The sequence below is a fragment of the Grus americana genome, chromosome 18, assembly GCF_028858705.1.
Source record: "Grus americana isolate bGruAme1 chromosome 18, bGruAme1.mat, whole genome shotgun sequence".
Lineage (NCBI taxonomy): Eukaryota > Metazoa > Chordata > Aves > Gruiformes > Gruidae > Grus > Grus americana.
In genome coordinates, this window is record NC_072869.1 from 14,006,769 (window position 1) to 14,031,241 (window position 24,473).

The following is a 24,473-nucleotide window of genomic DNA, read 5'->3' on the forward strand; positions in this document are numbered from 1 at the left end:
GTAAAAGTGCTAAAATTAACCTAGAAAATGTAACAAATATTAATAGGTGCTATATAATCTTAATATAATCTTGTAGTCAATACCTGTGTCAATTACTGTCAAGGGCTTCCAGCAAACAGAAAGCCAGTTTTCTAAGGCACATTTTTTTTTAGTAATTTACCCTGTGTTCTCCAGTTTCGATCTGCTTATTCCCCAAGGGCCCACGAACAGGATAGGAACAACTGAAAAGAAAAGGAGTCAATTAGAGCCAAGCTTGGAGAATGGTTCATACAAAACACAGATACGTTACAGTAGTGCACGGTGCAAAGACATATGCTTTTCAATCTTCTATTTAGAATTGTACAAAAATCAACCTGATCTTGGCTTTTCCCATTTGTAGTAGAAATACAAAATGAAATTTCATTGTATAGTTAAATCTTGCATTTTCAAACTGATATATACATATATATACAGACACATACACTGCTAACCTGTCCAAATCTTCCAAATTCCTGATCCTGAGAATTCAAAATAATTGGTACTTGAGGCCTCACAGACTACCTAAGGCACCAGTTGTTGACATTTTTATCTGTCGAACCTTAAAAAGTTTTCAGTGGAGGCATGGAACTCTGTCCAGTTAATTAAAACAACTGACAAAAGCTTGTTTTCCTGGCTTACCTTTCCTGGACCCCTTAAAGATAATCTGTGGTCCCCATTCCCCTGTTTTTGCACCCTCTCCTGGAGATCACAGACTGCAGACTGAAAAAAAACCCCTGAAATAAAGATTACTACGCTATTTCAGTGGTCTACAAATGTGCAGGCACAAGCTTCAATCATAAGCACAAGGCACATGAACTACAAAAGGCAGGCATTTGACTGGATTCTCAGCCCAACACCACACAGATTTTCTGGTGGGTGTGGAAGAAAGGAAAGGAGATGTGGGTCACTGGGACCAGAAAAGGATCTAGTCAGGATTCTGGGGCACTAGCTAAGATCATGGGGAGAGCTGGAGTGTGTCAATAGAGGGAAAGGGCCAGAAGAACAATACTCTCAGAGATAATAGACCTCTGAGTAGATAAAATGGAGAAAGAGATAGAAAGGGTCTCACTTGGTTGGGAGATGGCATTGGTGCAACAAGTGGGTCTGAGAGAACAATCAGGGCATGCACCACTTGGGAAGGGCGCTACATGTCCATGGGAATATGAGGTTGTCCCGTGGGGAAAGATGATACCCAGCAGGATGAGATGATGTTATCTAGTGCAGTTCCTGGGCAGTAGCTGGGGAAGTTGTGTCTCAGCAGGTGCAAGCATGGCTCAGCAGCAGCAGTACTACAAATGTCTCTAAGAGAGGTGCCAGATGTCCCATCTTAGCAGTAACTCTAATAAATATAAATAACAAATTAAGCTAATTAGTGGGAAAAGGCCTTTGGGAAATCGGTGACTATGATACAGGTATGAGAGCAATGGCAAGGGACCGACAGGGAGATGATCATTATTATTTATACTCTTACGGTAGTGAGCAAATTTCTTAACAGATTTGTCCTACTGCGGTTTGAACAATAAAGAAAATTATTAGTCCCTGTTCCAGTGAGCTGGTGTTCAAAGCAACAAATGGATTTAGAGAGGTGGGAAGAGTGAGGAAGCAAAGAGACAACACTAACTAGCGTGAAAACAGTGGTCTTGGTGTGTCAGCAGCCTATATGCTAATACTGCCACATTAATCTAGCACAAGGGATCTTTAAAGAGAAATGTGAGAAGCAACAGAGAAATCAAGGCATGGATGGTGAGAAGGACCCTTTAAAGTGTAAGGTGCATCAGAGGAAAAATCCCAGAGGCTTGGCAATGGACAATGAAGTGTGGTGTTATGCTTTGACAGAAACTTTTAATAGATGAAGAAGGATAGGAATGTGTGTGAAAGTGAAGGTAAGTAGTTAGTCTGATGAGGAAGAAGCAAAAGAGGAAAAGGAGGGATGCCAAAGGTGGGATAGCATGTTCAAAACTGCAAGCCTGAAAAATAGTTTTCTCAGCAGCATAGTGGATAAATACAGGTAAGACCAGAGAAAAAGATGTTGTAGGAAATAAGATGAGTTTCAATATGACTATATCTAGATATGCATGAAAGGGTTAAGATAATATCCCACTTCTCTTAAACATTGAAATAATTCACTCTTCAAAGGTACTTGCCCTCTTTCTTTGGTTCTAGAGAGAGTCTTGATATTAGTTCCCTAATTTTGACCTAGATAAAGGTGAGATAAAATGGATCCCCTCCTCCATTAGGTAAACTAAACTAAAGATTTAAACATTACCAGATTCTAAGAACCCATAGGAAGTCTGATATGAAAACACCACTCAGAGCACTCAATGAATACTGCATAAATCATATGGGGGAGCAGAGGAGTGACAGAGGTTGAGAGACAGCATGAGGATGAGAAAATAAAGAATTCTGTTTTAATCATATGGAACTTGACTTCGTAGTTAGATAATCAGGAAAGTTTTATTTTTTTTAAATATTAACTATTTGATTTCCCTATAAACATAAGGAAGTTGGTCCAGAATATTTGGGACTCATCACTGACTCATCAGTGCACAGAAGTGTATAGGAATGTATTTTATGTTCTTTTATATCAAGATCCTTTACTCTGAGAAACTAGACCTGTTTTGGGATAAGACCAATTTTCTGAGACAATTCTAACCAGCAAATTTCTATCCAGGTACCAAAATGCAATACCTGAATATCCCAGTTTCTGTTTTGTATTTGTCCTGACAAAACATTATCCTTGACAGAGATGTTGCCATATGTACTTAGGTTTAGCCACCAAATCTGAGCGGAAGTATACTGGCATATACATATACATGTCCTTCTCAGCTTAAATGTGTGAGTGGATTTGGTGAAAAAAGATTTCACACGTGGAATTTCATATCTACCTTGGAACCTGGAAGAACTGCATTTGAGTATCTAGTATTGACTTTGAGGTACCGTGTTCCAAATGATCAATGACTAGTTTGTTTAGGCTTTCCTTATCACTTCTTCAAAGGTATTAAATACTGACTTCCATCACATTGTTTACAATGTTAACTTGCTGAAGTTAAACTCCAACTTAACTTGAAGATCAATACTTCTGTTTCACGTGTGAAAAAAATAACTTTTTTTCCAAGTATGCAATCAAACATGCCTTTCTCCATTGTACATGTTTCCTCAATTAAATGCAATTTTTCCTGAAGCTCCTTTCTGATCTGATGTCAAAATGTCAGGTTATGCTATACAATGAAATAGTTTGATTTAAACAATAGATCAAACTTTTTGTTTTAAACATGAGAAATGAAACTTTCTCAAGGCTACAGCACTTGCTTTGTATGCATGAATGGATTTCTGAAAGTGTGTGTTCCCACTGCAATCATCTCTCTTTAATCCTTGTTCTGTATTCTCAGCTCTTTCCATGTTATTAAATTATTGTCATGTTGATCAGTAGTGAAGGCTCTGCTCTGCATTTATCATCAGGGTGTCAGAACTCCTCAGTTTCTCACAAGCCTAGACTAAAACAACCTGAATTTCTTAACTTCTGGAGATATGGTAGCATTATCTGGTCTTTAAAGAACTAAGAGGTGTGAGGTGCTGAGCAATCTGTTAGAGTTCTTCTGTTGTTACAGGAAGATACATAAAATTTTGTTTTGGATTTAAAACTATAAAACAAGATTAAAAGACCACAGGTGTTGTTCTTATTGTTAATGAAAGGAAAAAGAATTGGCACAATGTCATCTATGAATTTTACATTCACTTGTAACTAACTGATTGAATACTCCAAAATTAAATGTGCCACTGCCAAAATTACTGGGTCTGAGTACTTTTTTATTGATAACAAGATTATGCAAAGCACTTAGTGAAACAATCTGTTGTACTGACATCTTCAGAACAATGCATACAATACTATTTCATGCATATTCAAAACCTGGTAAAAATGCTATGAGAGACAAAAGCCAGATATCTTTTAATCTTGTCAATAATAGCAAACACAAGCTATTTCTATAAAAGAGAGTTAAGGTTTCTGGGTTCTTTAATGGATCTTTATTGCTTCAGACTAGATAATTCAGGGAAAACAGGGGTTTATATCATGCTTTTTTGCTCAGGTTTCCCCCTGTGTGGTATTTTAGATGCTGAAGTCCTGCTTTGGATCAGACCAGGTTGGATGGTGCTTTGAGGAACCTGGTCTAGTGGAGGGTGTCCCTGCCCATGGCAGGGGGGTTGAAACTAGAAGATCTCTAAGGTCCTTTCCAACTCAAACCATTCTGTAATTCTGTGATTCTGTCTTGCTTGAAGCATTGGCGTTTTTCTCAGCAATGGTTCTTTGTTAATAAATTAATGCATTCATATTAGAAAAGCATGAAAATGGCCTTATCTGAAATTCACTTAATTCTAGGAATTCCTCCAGTAGGCTATTTTTTTTAGATGCTATCCAATTCCCATTTCAAAATTCAAGAGGTAAGGTAGATGCCAAAGAGAAATGAACTGTCTTCTTTCCCTGTGATTGTTACAGAGAGAGCCCAGTACGACCTCCAGACAACTAAAACGGAATGACATGAATTACTGTCAAACTGACACGGAGTTTCCTACAGCCTTGATAACAATAACAAAAATTTCCTTTAAACAGGCAAATGTTGTAGCATTCTAACTGTAAAGACTGTAATTTCTATCTTTGCTGCCATTTGCTTCAGCTATTTATATTTGAGTTTAAACACCTCATTAAAATCATACCTCTTTATCCTCGGTAGATAATTTTAGCATGCAGTACAGCACAGCAAATATGGAATAATTTATTTACAACAACATAATCATCCACCACAATCAAATCTTTCTAAAAATTACTTTTTCTTAAGTGGACTATAAACTATAGTCCCACACTCCTGGATACACAATTTTACATTTGACAATGTGGTTCAATAGACATAGACGTGGTGATGGTGAACCAGCTTGTAAAACTATACATTGATAAAAGTTTTACAATTAAAAGTTCTTATGACTACCCATCCTATCCTCCTCCTTATCTCAGGCCACTGGATTTGAATCAATAACTCTTGCAACAAACCTACATATTGTCTAAGAGTACATTTTTCATCTTTATTTAAAATCTTCAAAGGCCTGCAAGTTGTACAGATAGATTTTAGATGATTATTGGGAACTGGGAAACCTTCATTTTCTCCTTTGACCAGGCAAGATACAGAATTATGCCCTTTGAGTAAGCAACAAACGTAGTTGTCAGATTACACAACATAATTTATACAAAATTATTCAAATGCTTGTAACTAACTTTACATTGTCTTTATTACATGAAGAATACCTGAAATATAAGACCTGAATCGTGCAGTGATTCAGACTGTCCTCTAACCTAAAGCACACTTTAGAACTTTAAGGTAAGCTCGAAAGGTGAACATATAAAAGAAAATTGTTAATGTTTGGACATCTTTGCTATGTATGTGCTCTATTACGAACGAAGAAAATGAAGTTGCTGATAGTACCATAATATTTGTTGATGATAGAAAATACAGCCAAATCTACTCAAATTTTTTCTTGTTCTGTCCACTAGGCTGTATGTGCAGGTCAGGCTGAACTGCAAGGAGTTTATTACTACTGGTATACCTTTGTTGAAAACCAATGACTTCAAAACAAACAAACAAACAAACAAACAAGAGTTCCGATTTTGTGTTTTTTCATTACAAAGTATCCACCACTGACTCAAAAATGTATCACAGAATCAAGAACTTGGAATTTGTTATGTACTTACCCCATCCTATCACAATATATGTCTGTAGCAGTCGTCTCTCAGAGAGTACAACAGTTATCAATAACGTATGCAGATAAATTCCTTCTACTAATAGCCAAAAATAATTTGCCCCAACAAAGTAATGCATGAAAAACTGGGCAGTCCTGCAAATGACTACAATCTGTAGAAATGAGAGACCAGGAATCATTGTTAATATATAAAACCTCTGACAAATCCTGTTTTTCTCTTTAGCAACTGTTTTAAAACTAGCGCATGGTTGTGATACAACTGTGATTCTGTCACATATCTCACAAGACTTTCCTTGCTGCTTGGGAGACGCTGGAGGGGAGTGCAACAATTTAAAGGCTTCTACATTGTCATGAAGTTGGAGTGGAGGTGACGAGTAGGAAAAGACAGTGACAGTGTAGGATAGGGCATGTGTTCTTTGTCATGATCTGCATATCAGAATTTTCACTGATGAGCTATTAAAATAATAGTCACCATTAATCTCTTGCAGGTAATTTTGCTGGTTGACATTGGCAAACTATATTCAGACAATATCATACAAGTATAATTTATCCACAGTGGTCGCAAAGGAAAGAAGTTGCTATTCCATTATATAAACAAGTGTAAGAAAATTAGCACATGTTCCTAGTACAGAAAAGTCTTTAAGCTATTTTTTTTTCTCTCTTAGTTTTCTTTCACAGGAAATACATTGTTTGATAACATTGTCTTAAAAGCAAGATTTGTGTGCATTGCATTGTGCTATGCATACTAAGAGTGAATAAATATAGTGTTATGTAAGTGCTGAATACATGTGCAGATTTCTTCCTAAACACTACAGGTGTAAGTTGTTTTGCTTAACTGTATGTTTCTCAGTATCACTATTGATTAATTTGTTATTTCTATATGAGGCTTCATATAAAATAAATCTATTACAATTTATCAAATTACAATTTTTTTATTGATTACCCCAAGTTTTATCAGCAACATTTCAGGATTCAAAGTTCAACTAACAAACACCTCAAAACTTTCTGCCATACGGCAAACTTCTGAAACTGTAACTGTCACAGCCACTAGCAGCACACATTTTCTTTTAGCAATGAACTAACAAGTTACCTCAGGACTGAGGTATAATATCCATCCAGTTTCATCATTTGGTTTTTTGGAGTAAATATTGTTGTATACAGTGTCTTTTATAAGAACTGCTGTGGCACGCAAGATAAAAGATGCAAATAAATTCATATGGATGTAGTTTCTTGTGCAGTGAAGTTTTCTGTGGGAGAAAAAAGAATGTATGAATCCTCTGGAATATATTTAATTTGCAGAAATTACAAAAATAGTGTTGTATTCATATTGTTGTCATAAATGGATTTTGCTTAGGAATTGCCTTTATAATGCTTATTAGGAAAATACCAGTTATTTACATAGCCAAGCAATAAATTCAATTACATGAAAAGAAGAATGTGCGTATCAGGGTCTGTACTTTTAAATTGCATGCAAATTTGTACTAACCTGAGTAAAGAAAGTATAAGGAGAGCTAATACAAGTGAGATGAGAGAAAAATAATATCCTATAGTGTACCAGAGCTGTAATGTGGTAAGCAATTTATGTTCTTCCTGGGAACAAAGAAGAAAAATGTGTTACACATGCAGGCAGGTGGGCAGAGCACGAGTTTTTGAGTCAAATTCCTTTGTGTTGCAAGGCAGCAAGGGAAGGTTTCTCATACATGCTCCTTGCACTGCTTCAGGAAATCATTCCATGACAGAGAGACTTGCAGATACCCTGGGTGCCTTTCTAAATTCGAAGGCACTCAGGGTCTCATTTCCAAATTGTGCCTGCACAAACACCATTGGTAGTCTGATTTACAGCTAGTCATTGCCATGATTACATGTACCAAATGGATCCTGGCGGTTTAAATAACTGCAGAGATCAATTCACTTGACCTGTACACACAAGTGCAATTACTATGTGTATGGTCTGGGGACACAGCTACGGATCACTTGTGTCTGTACGATTTTAAGAATCTAGAATCATTGAAATAGACTGACTTCTCCCATGAATTCAAAGAAAAAACCCAAAATTATTAAATTAGAGTTGTCTTGAATGTCTTGAATGATGAATAAGACCTCAGAAGAGGAAGGGGGGCACTCACGCTTTCTTTCCGCTTTGTTTCATTTAATATTTCTTCTGGCTAATTTTTTCCATTTAGCTGCTTATGTCTACTTCACATCTCTTCATATTGCTTTTCTAGCTCAAGAAAAGCTTCTCTGCAGAGACGATGTAGTGATACAGGATATCTCACTTTCATAATCCATGTTTGGCCTGCAAATATTTTCTTGGAACCTGTGTCTTTTCCTTAGTGATTTTGCTGTTTTTGTGAATTGTTTTAATGCTCAGCGCCAGGGATTTTAGCACTGTCTGCCTGCCAGTAGTTGTCTCTAAACAATTTATGCTAGTGATTGCTGTCTGGATAGCACGGGTGAGCTGTGCCTGCTGCTACAAACTCTTTTGGAGAGGGTGAAAGTGCTCAGGGAGAGCACGGTGTGTGCAGGAGATTGCCATGGCACAGCCATGAGTCACTCTGCTCCATGAAAGCATTCGAACAGGCACAAAGCTAATAAAAACTGTAAGTTATCATCTTGACTGTGACGATTTTGTAACATCAAAGCAAATGAAATCAAGTGGATTCCTCCAGTGTGTGTGGATACTAGCTCTGGGTTACTCCTAACATCTTGGGGCTTTCCACTAAATATAACAAACAGGTACAGAACCACATTTAGTGTCGGTAGGAAAACTGGTTAAAGCTTTCAGAGACATTGTCTGCTGTCACACAAGACAAATTAATGTGTCTCCCACCCACAAGTTTGTGATCCAGAATGATCAACAAACCATGGAAAACTCTCAGTACTTATGAATATTTATCACACTTGTATAAATAAACTGTAAGTTTGGAAGTTCATGTACTCACTATATAAAGAGTTTAGTAAAAACTTAGTAGTACATGGAGATCCTGAACTAATAGTGTTTAATAAAGTAATCAATAAAGTAATGTTACTCAATAAAATAATATACACTAACAGTGCTCTCCCAATAAGGTACTAAAAAGTAAAAAAATAATCAACAGTAATAGTGCTTACCTAAGAGATTTTGTTTTGACAGCAGCTAAGCTGAATTCTATGGCAAAAGAAGTTACAAGAAGCTGAAAGCAGATAAGCTGCATGCCTTACTGTTATCTGAAACTCTGCTACATTCATTGCAAGTCATCGCTCAGTTGTGCAAGCAGGCAACAGGATCAGATCCCTGTCCTTTACCTTAAGCCTAACTCGGGTGATGGAAGTGAGCTTGAGCAAATTGCCTTCTCACAGAGAACACAAGCTTCTTTGCAGATACAGAGCAAGAGCGTGATCCCCAGCTTCACAAACCAGAACTGATCAGTAATTGTTTTTACTTTATCTTCAGCACAAAGAGCTGAGAGCTGTCGAGGTGACAATATCCAGTTTGCTCTTTATTCAGCTCGGGAGAGCCATTTTCCACTGTTGACAAAGCCCAACGTTTGGACTGTATGCTGTTATCAGACCTAGAAGGATGTCATTTGCATTATGAATCCTCCAGACTGTGACTAGATAAATTTGAAAGAACCAGTTAGCAGCTCATTAAATGCTAAAAGGTTCAGAAAGCAGCAGGGCATAAAGTTGTCTGGCCTTGGCAGACTACAGCGATTTTGGGTAGAGGATGGGATACTTTGAATTTTGTCACATTGCAGTCTTTTTCAATTTTATTTGGAGCAATTCAGCACATGTGAACACTGGACTCTGAACAGAAAATAATTTGTGGCATCTAAAGTAGAAATCCCCCTCCTTAATCTTTCCTCCTCCACTCCTTCTAAATAAAATAACAGTTTTCCATTTGGTAATCTAAATGAAATCTGAACATCTTTTGCAGGTATTCAGTGGAAATGTTTTATCAGTTACTCGAGAAGGGTTTAAGAAGATTAAAGTATTAAACCATAATATAAAACATACTTACATTTTTTTTTAAATTATTTTTCTCAGAACATTCTGAACTATCACGCCAAATGTCTGTGGAGTTTTCCTTCGTTTGCCAAGTCCCTTCATCCAAGCAGACTCTGTACACATTTCCTACACTTCCTGAAAGTAAACAGAGGTTTAGTCTGAAAGGTCAAAATAAAGATTTCATTTTTCATACACATTTTAAAGATTTGTCCCTTAAACCACAGCAATAGACATCACCCCACTCCCACTCAAAAAAGGAATAAAAATCAGTATTCTTTTGTCTTTAACAAAATATTTTTCATATTTACATAGGACAAAGTAGGAATGTAATCTAGCAGAAATAAATTCCCAGAATGTACCTGGTATTTAAAAAAAATACATATTTACTACATCCAAAAGACAAGCCTACATCTCACTTTAGCCCTTTTTTCTCATTAAGCTCATAAGTTCCATCAAGTATGGGTAGCACATTGCCCAGACAGTGCAGTTAAAATTGTAGGAGGAAGAGTATGGTTTGATGAGGGAATGATCTCTCCCTGAAACATCTGTGGCTGGTGTTTTATTTATGTGGGTTTGGGCCTGATCAGCAGGTGGTGTGAACCGGTGGAGCTTTCTTGGCTTTCACTGCATGTCCTAGTTTATATTAATTAAGAATTTGCCCATAACATCAAAAGAATAGTATGGGGACCTTGGTTGATGTTTGTTTGATGTTGTCCTCAACAGCTGCCTTCCATTTATTTCTAATCAGACCTGAGCTTTTTCATGCATTTTTAATTAGAAACTGTTCAAGGGTTGCAGCAACAACCAGACTATCTAGTTTCACTCAGAATAACTGGAACCGAGAGAACTGCTTTGGCTGTGATGGAACAGGAGCTCTGTGTGGAGACTAGACACTGAAAAAAATCTGAAGGCATCTATGAAATGTGATCAGGAATCTTATTTCCAGGCTATCCTAATTTTTCAGTGCTCAGGCTTGACAGTGATGACAATCACAATAAATTTACTACAAGGTTCCAAGCATTTCTGGTCCAAGTCCATCAGTGTCCCAGAGCAGACACAGCTATGCCTCAGAAATGGGACCAGCAATGGAAATGGGGATGACAAGCAACCCTAACCCCAGTCCCACAAAATCTCTAGGACAAACAGACATCTGGGCTATCTCTAATACCTCTTCTCCTAAGGTGCTGTGGTAAGGATGAGAATGCCCCACTGTGTTCCTCACTGTGAACACAATTAAAAGCTTCATAATCTGGTGTAATGTCTTACACCTTGCTTTTGCAGACATTTAGACAGAAAAAAGGATAAATGATGATATTACAGAACAAACCATGTGTGGGGCGGGCTGGAGAAAGCTGGGATAAGGAGCCCGTAGTAGTCTCCCATACACTAAAGGACTCAGACACAATTGGTGTTTCCAAGTGACATTAGAAATGCAGCTAAGAAGGCCACATGTAGCTAAGAAAGGCTGTGTAGTAGGATTCAGAAATGCGGGGCTTCAGAGGTAGGAATGTTCTTCCATTTCTTTAGGAGAAAGGGAATGTTGTTTGCTTTTAAACAGTTTTGCTCCTGCAGATGTTATTCTTTTTCCCTTTCTGAGAGCCTCCCTGCTCCACTCCCTACAGGAAAAGGCTGCTTGGAGAGCTTGTTTGTTCACCACGCACGTTACTTGCTGGTATTGCGGTATGTCCTACTGGAGGGCTGACCACTCGGACCGCTGCTTTGTTTGGCTATTCCAGCTTTCTGAGAGACAGTGTCATGTCTGGGGTCAGTAGGGACCCCAGAAGTTGAACCTCAGAAACTGAACCCCAAGTCTGTTACTGCCAATAAAGGCCTGGCAGTATGGTTATACGATCTTGGAAATGTTGCTTTATAGCTAACAAGCACAGATGGAGAAAAAGGGTAAATAATTAAACATCAACAACAATTTTGTGCCTCAATTCAGAAAAGAGGCAAAAAGAGGTGAGACAAGAAAACCCTCAGACACTTCAAAGTACTCCAGGACAAGGGAGACCAGCACCATCTGTCCATTAGCTGGATTCCCGGCATAAACTCAAAGAGAAGTTACTACTTTCACATTACCATTTTTCAACCACGGCAAATATGAAGGACAAGGAACAGAGACGTTTCCTGGGGGTGAGTAAGGCCAGCAAACAAACTGATCAAACGTCCCATTACAATGTATTCCTGGGGAGAGAAGCAAAAAGAACTCTTACAAAAAGTTGTTCAGATAATGGACAATCATGTAAACCATTGTATACTGTTCCACGTAACCTGCAAGCTACTTCAGAGTATTTACAAGGCGTAGCAGATAAACATCGTGCATTCACTGTGCAATGATCAGTGCACAGTGCAGAAATGGCTGTAACTCTTCTTCCCTGGATCTACACAACAGCAGCAGGTTTTACATGCTTCATTATGAGATAAGTGTATTGCTCAAAATCATCCTGAAAGCCTCTATTGTCCAAATGTAACAGACAGATTCCAGCCCTGCTCTCACTCACTGGTTTTGGTACATGCCGCAGACTTTTTGCTGGTAAATGGAAGATATGTCACCTTTCATGATGCCTGTGACACCGGTTCTCAGCTCAGACCGCTACTTCTCGGATAGTGGCTGCTCTTAGTCTTTCGGCAATAGAGGTTAGGGAGCTGGTAATATGTCAGACTAACTCAGTTTTAAGCTTCACAGGTATCGCATCACTCACAGGACTTAAGGCTAAGATAAAACATTTGATAATGCAGAATTGAAATGGTGCAGTCAGGTTACAGTAAGATAAAATAAAATGCATTAATGGTTGTTCTAGTCTCTTGGTTAGTTTCTGTCTGTCTTCTAGGATAAGATGAAGTTCTCTCTTAAATTTCATGCTTTTGTCCATCCAAAGCTAGAAGAGTATAACCTCCTGTTGTCCACTTTGAGACACTTGTGTGGGAAGAAAAATACAGGGAGCAACAAACATAGCTGTGTGCTATCTCATCAGCATCTTTTTGGGGTGCTTCTGCTAAAATACAGAGCACAGTATGTGCATTCTAAATAATTACCTTGTACCTTTGAGGCTGAACATCTGTGGCCCCATCTGCCTTATGACCCATGTAGTCAGTGTTCAAGTGTGAATTGGGTAAGCTGCCAGGAGAAAAATAGATTTTTCTCCATTTCATGAAAACTGGAGTTCTGAGTCCCTATGCTTCTACTGATCACAAAACAGTGCCCTCTAATATCTTGCCCCGTGTCACTGCTTTTGGCCTTCTGGGTCATCTGCCTTAGTTCTAATTGCCACTAAAATCCACCATTGTCTGCCTTCCCACCATGATACACTCTCCTTTCGCATCATGCTAAGGGTTTCTGCATACCAGGTTTTTGCCATAGGTCATTGATCTCTAGCTTCTCACTACTGTTTCTTTCTTACCAGATTTAGTTGTAAGCTATCCTGCAGATGTACTGGCTGGGCTGATCTGTGCTTTGCTTCCCTTGTTTTCCAGAAAAACTTTTGTCCCCTCTGCAATCCTCATCGCTTTGCCTTCTTGCCTCTCTGAGTGTAGTCACATAGTCTGTAATTTATTGCAGGAGAGGGGAGGGGCAGGGAGGGGGGAAGGGGGGAGGAGGAGAGGAGATGAGGGAAGGAAAGGGGAGGGAGAAGGGAGGGGTTTCCAAAATGTCAAAGGACAACAAAAGCAAAACTCTGGGAGTGAGATCATACTCTTCTTGGTACTTGGGTCCTACTACTAGGAAGCACATGCCTAGGGATGATCAGACTTCCTAGAAGGTGGATTTTATTGGAATCCAAAACCTGCCTACCTGGGGTTTTGGGGGACCTGAGACAGCTCAGAGGCATGACACTGCTGGCAGACATTTCATTAGGTGCTCAAATTGACACTCTGTTGTACTAGAAGCATAACAGTTTTGACAGAGGTAACTGCCTGGTTTTCCTGCTTTGAACTGCTTAGTACAGAGAAATTACGTGCCATTGTGCAAGTCCCTAAACTACAGAGATTCCCAGATTCTAAGTTCTCAGCATGGAAATGCATACTGGCAGAATTGGCTTTAAATATTATTGATGGTTTTCCTCTTTTGCATAGTAATGGCTAGAAGAATACTCCAGGACATTATTCATATAATCTTTATTACCCTCTTTTAAGTTGGTGGACGCTGAATCCAAAACCTCAATGTCCCCAGAGAGTAGAAAGCACAAGTTACACACCCCAGATTACTTCTGTTTTCATCCAGTGCCTGCCCATAAAAAATACAAAGACATCACGGATAACTAGGACTGGAACTCCTATTTTCTCCTAGATGTCACTGCCAGATACATAGTGGGTCAACTTGAACAAGGGTTATCCCATCTCTTTCAGCACCACTAGTGGCCCAGTGGCATGCTTTCCTGAAATACCATAGAATCATAGAACAGCCCAGGTTGGAAGGGACATTAGAAAATCATCAGGTCCAATCTGCCAATTTGCTAGAAGAAATTATCTAGCACCCTGTTCAATTCCATCTTGAAAATCTCCAGTGATGGGGACTCCACCACATCCCTGGGAAGGTTGTTACAGTGAATGATCATTCTCACTGTGAAAGATGTTTTTCTTATATAAAGGTGAACCCTCTCCCAATACAATTTGTTGCCCCTTGTCGTCTCCATGTAGCTCTTTGTGAAGAGAGATCCTCCATCCTCTTTGTAGCTGCCTTTTACTTCATTGAGGTCCCTCCTGCACTTTCTGTTCTCCAGGTGAAAAGACCTAACTCCTTCAGCCTTTCCTCACAGGGCAAGTTCTCCAGCCCTTTGATCATCTCCATGGCCCTCCTTTGGACCCTCTCCAGTCTGTCCACATCTTTCTTGAATTCTGGGCACCAGAACTGGACACAGTACTCCACATGCAGCCTGACAAACACTGAGTAGCGTGGGATGATCACTTCTCTGTCTCTGCTAGTAATGCCCCTTCAGATGCAGCCCAGGATCTGATTTCCCTTTGCTCTTGCAGCAGTGCGCTGCTGACTTACGTTCAGCTTGTGGTCCACCAGGACCCCCAGGTCCCTTTCAGCAAGGCTGCTCACCAGTCGCACACATCCTAGCCTGTCCTGGGCTCTTTCATTATGTCTTTGTTATACATCATACAGTTATTGCTAGCCCACTCTTCCAGCCTGTCCAGGTCCGTCTGCACGATGGCTCTGCCTTCTGACCTGTCCACCTCACCACCCAGTTTGGCGTCATCAGCAAAGTTGGTGAGGGTGCTTTCAATGCTATTGTGCCCAGATCGTTTATGAAGATTTTGAACAGCGTGGGGCCCAGTATTGATCCCTGGGGGACCCCACTTGTCACAGACTGCCAGCCTGAGTCAAAAAGCATTTTTCACTACTGTTTGAGTGTGGCCTGTTAGCTAGTTTGCTACCCATCTCGCAACCCTCTATTCAATCTGTACCTTGCCAGCTCGTCCAGGAGAAGGCTGTGGGAAACTGTCAAATGCTTTGGTGAAGTCCAGGTAAAAAACATCTACTGCTCTCCCTGAGTCGACAGCAGATGTTATCTTGTTGTAGAAAGTAATGCCAGGTTAGCCAGGCATGATTCGTTTTTGGTAAATCCGTGCTGGCTTTTCCCAATCACCTGCTGCATTTGGTTAGTAACAGTTTCTAGGAGCCTATGTCTTCTCTTTGCATCTACTCATGTATGTTGTTCTTGATATCTCTGGACAATTTCAGTTCTAGATGAGCCTCACATCTCTGCAAGCACTAGAATGGTAATCCCTGATGGGTACTTGGATGCCTTTGCGTAGCTGGTATGCTTTTAAGCACACCCAAAAGCTCAGGAAGAATGAGTGGGCATGTCCTGCCTCACGTATACTATGAAAGCTGCACTAAGTTCTTGATGGAGATAGGGGTCAGAAATGAGAATAGAGTCTTGCTTTGTTTCCCCAGCTGTTACAGCTTCACAGTGTTATCTAAGGCAATTAGCTCATGCTGTTGCAGCAGCCAGGAGCTGCAGCTGCCTCTGGAGCAGGTCACTGATGAAGACTGGAGAGCATGAGGATTCAGTCCTTTAGCGTGCTGCCATGCCGAAGTAGAAATGCTCATTTTCAGCAATTCAGAATTCAGTTAAAAGGAGAGAGAGCCTGTGATTGAATGTGATCACTAAAAATAATTTCCTTGACTCACAGGGTGTATCTTCCCTTTTGCTTTTCAAAAGCCTGTGAATGTTAGAGATTTCAGTATTTTGGGAAAAGTTTAAGGAACTTTAAAACATAAAATATTACATAATTTAGGCTTGAAAGCCTCTTTTTTTTTTTTTTTTTTCTCCCTGTTTTAAATTCCCAGGCCAATGCTTTGGATTGATTTCCAACTTCTAAATGATCAAAAGTACACACATTGATCTTAATCAGACCATATGTTCTGGCCAACAAAGTTGCAGACTATAGTGTCATAAATGCAGCTTTCTGCCACTAGCAAAGTGAGTCAGAGCTCATAATACCATCCTTGAATGTCCCTGTGCAGCTGATGGGGTGAGGTAGACACTAAGCAAGACGATCATGAGTGTTTCTCTTGCACACAGGAGCAAAGATCTGCGAGTGAGTACAAAACATAGAGCATTGTTACAAAGTTCCACTTTGTTTCCTCGGTGACTGCAGTCACCTCTCTTCCAGGTACTGCTTAAACTTCTCCAACTGCTCAAACCAAGCCTGTGTCATCCTTTCCTAAAGACAGACATCTAGCTGAGCAGAGTTTATACTTTTAAGAGTGAAATAATCCCAGATTATAAACTCCCCTTTTGCCAAACAACATAAAAATTAGAGCACTCAGCTGGAGGTAGGAGGTGTGGACTCAGTTCCTCCTCTGCCACTTTTCAGAAGACACTGTCCTCTGAAGCTATGCTGCTCTTCGGCCAAGAATTCAAAAGCCATGGAGGCAGGAGAATAAATAAGGGACTTCAAGCTAATGGTTGTAAGTGCCAGGTGAACATGGGCCAACCTGGTCTCAGTGCCTTAGTTTATTAACCTAATGGCTATATCACAAATGCATTGGGCTTTGGCCTGCCATGGCTCAGTTTCTAAAGTATAGAAATGGGAGACGTCTTTTCCCTGGATAGTCTGTTCTCCTGTGGTTAGCATAATTTGGTTGGACTTGATGATCTTAGAGGTCTTTTCTAACCTTAAAGATTCTATTATATTCTATTCCGTTTCCAGGAATATGGGTTTGACTTCCTTCAGGCTGAAAAGGGAAGTGAAAACTGGTCTCCTTCATCCAAATGACATGGTTCTTACCAATGATGGATAGCAGCTACCTCTTGACCAGGCAATCAGTGCTGCACCATAATGGTAGCTGAGCATCAGCTGTCCAATGCTTCATTTTTTATATGATCTGGTTTTACATATGGGAACCTAATATGTTTCAGGACAAAGAGAGCCATTAACTTTATGATTGCATGTCTGCATGTCTCGTTACAGCTGATTGTTCTACATTTAGAATTTGTAAAAACAGACGCACACTTCTGCAAAGCAAGTAAAAGAATATTTGCATATTCATCAATATAGCATAACATGTTGTTTTATTGTGCTGTTTGTTTCCTTACCAGTATCTACAGTTGATTCCTGCAGCATTTTCAAGCATTCTTGTTTATATTTGTTCCATCCAGTAGTGGTTTTTTCCAGCAGAGATCCTTTGGCCTGTGAGTGAAAATACTGAATATGAGGAACATCAGTTAGAACCTTGTGGTCTTTTAGTGGCAAGTTTCTTCCCTTTATAAGAAATTTGAGAGGAGAGAAGAGGAGAGAGGAAAGGAGAGATGAATGGAGGAACAGTAGGTAAGCAGGGAGATAAAGACAGATCCCTTCCTTCTCCAGGAAACTATTAGTGAAATTTCTTCAGTTGCTGTCTTTGCCTGAGCAAGAAATGTATTGCCATGGTGCTATATTACCACAGAAATTTATTCAACTTGTGTAAAATCCCCTTTAAAAAATCCACGCAGATATTTAGTTGCTAGGAACTGTGAGGGTGCACCAAAAACATTGGCATTTCATTCCTCCACTGTAGAAAATGGGTGATTATCTTCACAAATTTTATAGTCTTTCCAGGCTTTTTACAGTCAATTTATGCCAAGGTCAGCTAATACTTCTTGTATATTTATAATTCTGCTAGATTAATTTAAGAATCTGATTGATGATAATTTTGAGGGCTGTTTATTTTTAGTGTATTTTGAAAGATAATCAAGTACACTTGGTTGAGTAGTACAGTAAAAAATAGCATAAAAGAGTAATGAATAAGCAATACAATTTAGCTACTAACACCTTTTCTCCAGTGCATTCTGTACTCCTGCCCAGCACTTCAAAGACCACTTCTAACCTCCAAAAGAGGCTTAGGAGCACTGCTTGGACATGCTGACCTTGAGTCACTCCCTTGGCACTGGGAAGCAAATAAGCAGAAAGGAAAGAGACCTATATGTTAGCATGAAAGAATGAGATCAGGGATGTAGATCAACAATTGCTAGCACAGAGGAGAGAGTTAAATTTGTCTCCACTGATAAAATTACTCCTAATGCAAGTCTGTTCTGCTGTTAAAAAAAAAATAATAAAAATTCTCAGCTATAGACAGATTGTAATAATGATTTTATATATAGTGACTGATGTGTTTAGGATGTGGTAGACATCTGTGGCATACACCCTATCAATGTAAGGGTTGCAATTGTCCTGAGGAGACTGTCATGTTTTATCTTGCTCTCTATAAATATCCATCTTTCTGACACATCTTTATCACACAACACTCTGACTACAGAGGCCTTTAAGAAAGCCATAGCTGATAATCACTGTTTAGGAAAGGAATGGTTAAAAATAGAAGAATTAAATGCAAAATTGCTTGGTGCCGTGTTAGATTTGGGCTATTGAAGAAATGCCCAATTAGAAGCAAAGTAGTAGAGAAAGGATAATGCTAGATAGTGCTTACTGATCCGTATCAGCGCGGTGACTTGATCATTATTTATGCACAAGAACATCAGCCTAAGCAGTCTCTGTGTATTATGCCAGTTGGTTTCCTGAAACCAGGTCTTTGAGAGGCCAGTGGCGGGCAAGTAGTCAAAGAACACTGTCACTAGAAGTCACCAAAAATGAAAAATTGACTATTGGTTGAAAATATTACCAATTGTAATGACGAAATTTTGGAGAGCAGACTAAATATAAGTTTTCTAAAAAGCAACAATCCTTATACCAAAGGAAGTTTTTCAGCTCTCCAGGTAAAATCAATTTCCTTTTGTCTGGGCTAGACCCTCTTGGAAACTGACTTTCATACATGCGTGGTTGTCCTGAGCTTGTCTGAGCTTTGTGATGTGCCAAGCGCTGAGATAAATAACCAGGACAATGTATGGCTGTGAACTTCACCTGTATCTTTTTCTTTGAACCTATGTTTGTTGGAAAAATAAAGAAAATCTTATTTATTTACTTTCAAAACAAAAACAGTGGGGACTATTAGCTACCTGTTATATGAGACCACTCTTTCATGCATGTTTTTGCTGTGTAAAATGTTGCCTGCTCAGTACTCTGTTATTAGTCTCTCAGCTCATTTCCAGACACCCTACTTTAAATTCCAAGGAGTAGAAAGACTATAATTATTCTTTCTCTGATGGGCTTGCAAGATAAGGAGAGAATATTTACTGCAGCCATGAGAAAGGAATGCATGTTTCCAAAATAAAAACCATCTTGACATTTCCCTCATGTAGGCCTCAAAATGCTGGGAGCCAGGGAAGATTCTTCAGACACTCCCTGGTCAGTGAACCTCATTTGAAGAGGCAAAGACATGGAGATGACGCATTTGTAGAAAAGAGTGCTTGATTTAAGGGATAACACTTCAGTTTCTAATAAACAAATGCATTAAACAGCCAAGAAAATACAAGGAAAGCCTCACAGTGGCTACCTGGCTACTTGTTTGGTTCCATTCCTGGACATACAGTCATGAAGAAGCTCACTCAACAAGAATGAGGAGCAGTTTAGACATAAATGATGGTTTCACATCATTTTCTTACGTAATTGTCAGTTTCTGCAAAGCTGCAAGCAGAATCAGATAGCCAATACCTGGTCACCATTGATGCAAATATCTGTGAGATGCTTGGTTTTTTGCCATAAGACTTTCTGATGAAAAAAACAAATAAAGGCTTTATAAAATCAGAGCTACACCTGACAAAAAATATAAGACCTGTCAGCTGACCTCAAAAGTTAATTTGAAAAACAGTTAGAAGAACATATAAAAAAATTTAAATTATTAATCAAAAATTGTGCAGGTGATTGGAAATTAGCAGGGGAGTAAACAATGACCAGTTAATAAGGGCTGTTTAGATCACAGAGAAACATAAACCCCTCTGCAGAGCATGCGCTGTGATAGATCTAATGCAACATTTTACTCCTAGAAGCTACAGCTGAAGGATGTATGTCAGGACTTTGTAAGAATTTATGTTTACTTGTTGAAGTGAAATGACATGAGCCACCTGTAGACAGTGTTGCAGTACAGGAGACTACTGACATTTCTGGAGTTGTACATACGAGGGAGGATGTTGAAAAGGAGTACAAGACAGTATTAATGAGTAGTATTTGTCCTTGGTGCAACTCTGCCTGGGTAATATGACGAACTCTAATGGTCATACGTCAAAAGAGATGGTGATAAATTTACAAGTTGTAAGAAAAGTGGTGGAGTGGCCTTAATCATTAAACTAAAAGACTAAGAAATCCCCATAGATTTATCTTATCAAAGAAATGATACACATATTCAACAGCAAACCATAATGACTTGAATGGCAGCAACTTTTGAACTGATCATCAGCTACTTACACAGGGACTACCAAAAGCAGCTAAAAAAAGCAACTTGCTGTCCATACGTGACTATTCAGTCTGCAGTGGTCTTCACTCTCTCTGGGGAAAATCTGTAAGAACATATGTATGGAGAAAGGCTGAAGAATGCTGGCAGTGCCTTGGAACAAGGAAAATCAGCTTTCTTTCCCTTCTTGGTTTGAAAGGGATGGATGCAAGTGCCCCAGACAGAAGACTTCAGTGTTTTCTGTGGTGGGACATCCTGTTAATGCCCTTCTGCATTAAATGCATTAGAGAGCTATTCATTGCCCAGTGAGAAGGCAAACTGTGTGGGCTGGGAATAAGGCACTAGTGTTAAGAGGGAAGGGGAAATTAAGGAAGTGGGATACCTTGATGATGTATGTCTGTTTAACTAAGTGAAAAAGATTCAACAAAAAAAATCAGAGACAGGCTTGCCTCGTATCTTACATCCATGTCACTATTATTCTTCAGAGAGGGGTGCAGGTCTGCAGCCTGTGAACATGAGGAGCACAGCAATCACTGCTGAGATCACAGGGGCTCCCCCTGCTTTTGCCATGTGTGGGAGCAGGCCCAGTCCTGTGGGTATATTCTGAGAAGAACCAACAAATTGCTCTCTGCGTCTGACATGGGTCTGTAATTACAGATCCCAGTGAGGTTTTATTATGACCTAAGTTTTGGGCTACTCAGTGCTATCAAAATTTAGACACAATGCATGCTCTGTGGTAGATATATAAGCTTTCAGGTAAATTTACCATGATCTCAAGCAGTGGCAACATGCAGCTCAGCATGGCTTTTAATCTCAGTTTTATGTTTCACTTAATTTTCAGCCGCTAGCATTTAAACTGGACTTCCGACACAGAGGAAATTAAACTCCAATGTCCAAGACAGAAACTCAGAAAGTCTGTGACCTTTTGCCCTACACTGGACATTTCTTCACTTCAGGCTATCTGAAGTTTTGCTAGTAGCAAATGAACCGCCCCAGCTCCCCGCTCACACCAAAGTTCACTCGTGCTGAAATTTAATCAAACTTCCCTGGAAGGGTCTTTCATTTCATTTGGTTTGCTCAGAGTCCACAAACATCACCAAGATGACACCATTGTTTAAAAGTATGTTGGGTGCAGCAGAAAATACTGCCTGAACCTCTCACTTAGAAAGTGGATTATAATAATAAATCTCCAGGGTTGCAAACAGACTGGTTTCAATTTATTTTTTTCATAACTGACCACAGTATAATCAGGATTTCACCCTTTTAATTTCTTGTACTAAGCTAATGGTGAAATGAAAAGTTTCTGTTTATTCAGACTATGCTATTATGGACAGAAAACACCCTTCAATTTAGGTATAAACTAGAAATAAGAACTTAAATATTTTACTTATTCTTTCAGCCATGATCCTGGTTTATTCTGATTGATATTTTTCATATCTATGTAATTGTTTGCTAGAAAATATGGATATAGTGATTTATGATTGTTATTTCTTTAAATTTTTCTTTCTTATTAAATAAAATATAAATAAATATATCACATATTTCTTTAAACGAGTTACAGCAATCACTGTGAGAAATTAATTCACTGTGACTTATATTCTTATAAAGTTTTGACCTCACAGAAGTAATTGGGAGATTTTCTGTTAACTTTGATGGAAGTAGTGCTTTGGTCAAGATGTCGTACAGAGTTAAGGTCTCTCACAAACCTGAGTGTTGTTTCAGTTCTACATTCATTTAAGCCAGAGAAGCTCCTGATTTAAATCATACAAAAGCATTAGAAATATTTTCTATTTAAAAAAAAAACACAACAAAACCAGAATATGTGTCTCCCAGTAACATTTTCTTAATAAAAAAGCTAGGAACACAATTACTATGTCTACAGCATATACTCATGCAAACTCATGGGTTACTTTATTAGTAACCCAGCTACAGTGAGGACAAGTGGATAGAAATACCTTATTACTTTCAGTTTGAAGTAAGCCTGTAAATTACACTTATTCTCATGTACGCTTATTTCATAGAAATGTACCCTGTACCTATGTATGAATTTTATTCAGATTAATTGAAATTTACTGCATCTTAGTATTTCATGTTTGGTTTGTTTTTTTTTTTTAAATCAAAATCAAGATTGATATTAATAAATCATAGAATCATAGAATGGTTTGGGTTGGAAGGAACCTTAAAGCCCATCTTGTTCTATCCCCTGCCATGGGCAGGGACACCCTCTACTAGCCCAGGTTGCCCAAAGCCCCATCCAACCTGGCCTTGAACACTTCTAGGGATACAGGGGCAGCCACAGCTTCTCTGGGCAACCTGAATTTCTTCCTAATATCTAATCTAAATCTCCTCTCCTTCAGTTTAAGGCCATTCCCCTTTTTCCTATCACTACATGATTAGTAGCTTTCTTATAGGCAAATAATAATAATTAAACATATACGAGAAAATTTCCTTGAAGTGAATTACACTGAGATATTTTGTCATTAAATACCTAAAGGTTTTCTAAATTGAAACACAACACAGAGAAAGAAGTAAGCTTTCAGATTTTTAAATAGATTTAGGAAAAAAACCCAAGTGAATAGTTTAGTAGATCTCTACAAGAAATAAAAGTAGAAATTGCATACAGATTTACTAGCTTCTAGAAGCTGAGGTGCAGAATGAAACCACTAACAGTAGATTTCACAAATATAAGACTCAATGCTCACCCATCGTACAAGTCAAAGACTGAAAGATAGTGCTAGAAACAAAGCAAATCTGTTTTTAGAAGAGGGGACAAACAGTCAGAAAATAAACATGATTCTCAACAGTATTGATATCTGGTAGGAAATGGAAAAATAAATATAATTCAATACTGATCAATATTGGTATAAAAAGACACTGTATAAATGCATGTAAACACAAATTATTCACTGTATGAACAAGCATTAATAGAAGAAATTTGTAATAAATGACCTAGTCAGAGTGAGTTCTAATACAAGACTCCACAGCTTCTCAGTCAGCATTTCTTATAACTAAATTTTAATAAACATAAATTGTTATGTCAGAACTATTTTTGAAACAAACATACTGTTTGTGAAGGTTAAAATGTTATGTGATAGGAATCCACTTTCATACTTTCTATTATTAATTATTAAATTAGCTTACCTGTTTCACTAGAAACAATATCATGACAGAGCTGACAGATGCAGGAGATATTCTGGACCAGAGTCCCATGCTGGAACAGAGACCAAAAAGTGTCACCATGCCCATTCTAATAAATTTGTCCCCAGTATGATGCTATTTGACTCTACTATAGATCAATTATATCACCCCGTCCTGTGGAAAAGAAAGAAAAAAGTAAAAATGTCTTCCTTTATGAGTGCAACTACTTCATGAATCTTCTTACAAATAAGTGAGGAAATCTACTAAAGTGTCTAGGCTTGCTAGACTCCAACTATGTTTTACTCTAAACTTCACAGAAAGTCTGCTTACTGTAGCTTGTCCTTTAGCCAATAAGAAGTCAGAAAACTATTAAAACATTAAAGGGCTGATCCTGTTCCCTTGAAACTCTGTGGGAATTTTGCCAGTGCTTTTGCAAGAGTGTAATCCAGCTCCATAAATGCCTATATATTTATACACACCTCATGAAACCATTAAAAGATGCCCTAGAACACAGAAAAGCTTTGTGTAGGAAGCTTACTGAATCTAGTAATCTAGTTGACTGTTAGGAAACAGCTCAGTAATAGCTGGTTTTATCCTTTCTGATCATATTTTGTCAAATTTACACACTCAGTGCAGGATCAGGGAGAAGCTAAATGTACAAAAAAAATGATGTTACCAGCAATTAAAGTTTTACTACCATTCTTGTGACATTCAGTGTTTTTTTCACAGCTTCAGCTGCCAGATTTGAAAACTGCCAATGAATTTCAGCTTTAATTTTCAAAAAAATGTTTGCAACCTTTCTAGTTGCAGA

The 24,473-nt window shown here is 38.6% G+C and overlaps 1 protein-coding gene across 1 annotated transcript in view; it reads right to left on the bottom strand.

The window, feature by feature from the left end:
• GLP2R (glucagon like peptide 2 receptor) overlaps positions 1-23,774 on the bottom strand; it is a 48,842-nt gene extending 25,068 nt beyond the window's left edge. The window contains exons 1-8 of the mRNA XM_054846404.1: positions 23,666-23,774; positions 17,301-17,394; positions 11,830-11,934; positions 9,764-9,885; positions 7,250-7,353; positions 6,854-7,010; positions 5,756-5,915; positions 161-221 (exon numbers count right to left, since the gene is read on the bottom strand). Coding sequence (XP_054702379.1) covers positions 161-221; positions 5,756-5,915; positions 6,854-7,010; positions 7,250-7,353; positions 9,764-9,885; positions 11,830-11,934; positions 17,301-17,394; positions 23,666-23,770 — 908 coding nt within the window. The 5' untranslated portion in view covers positions 23,771-23,774. The remainder of the gene's footprint in view (positions 1-160; positions 222-5,755; positions 5,916-6,853; positions 7,011-7,249; positions 7,354-9,763; positions 9,886-11,829; positions 11,935-17,300; positions 17,395-23,665) is intronic.
• Positions 23,775-24,473: the final 699 nt, after the last annotated feature.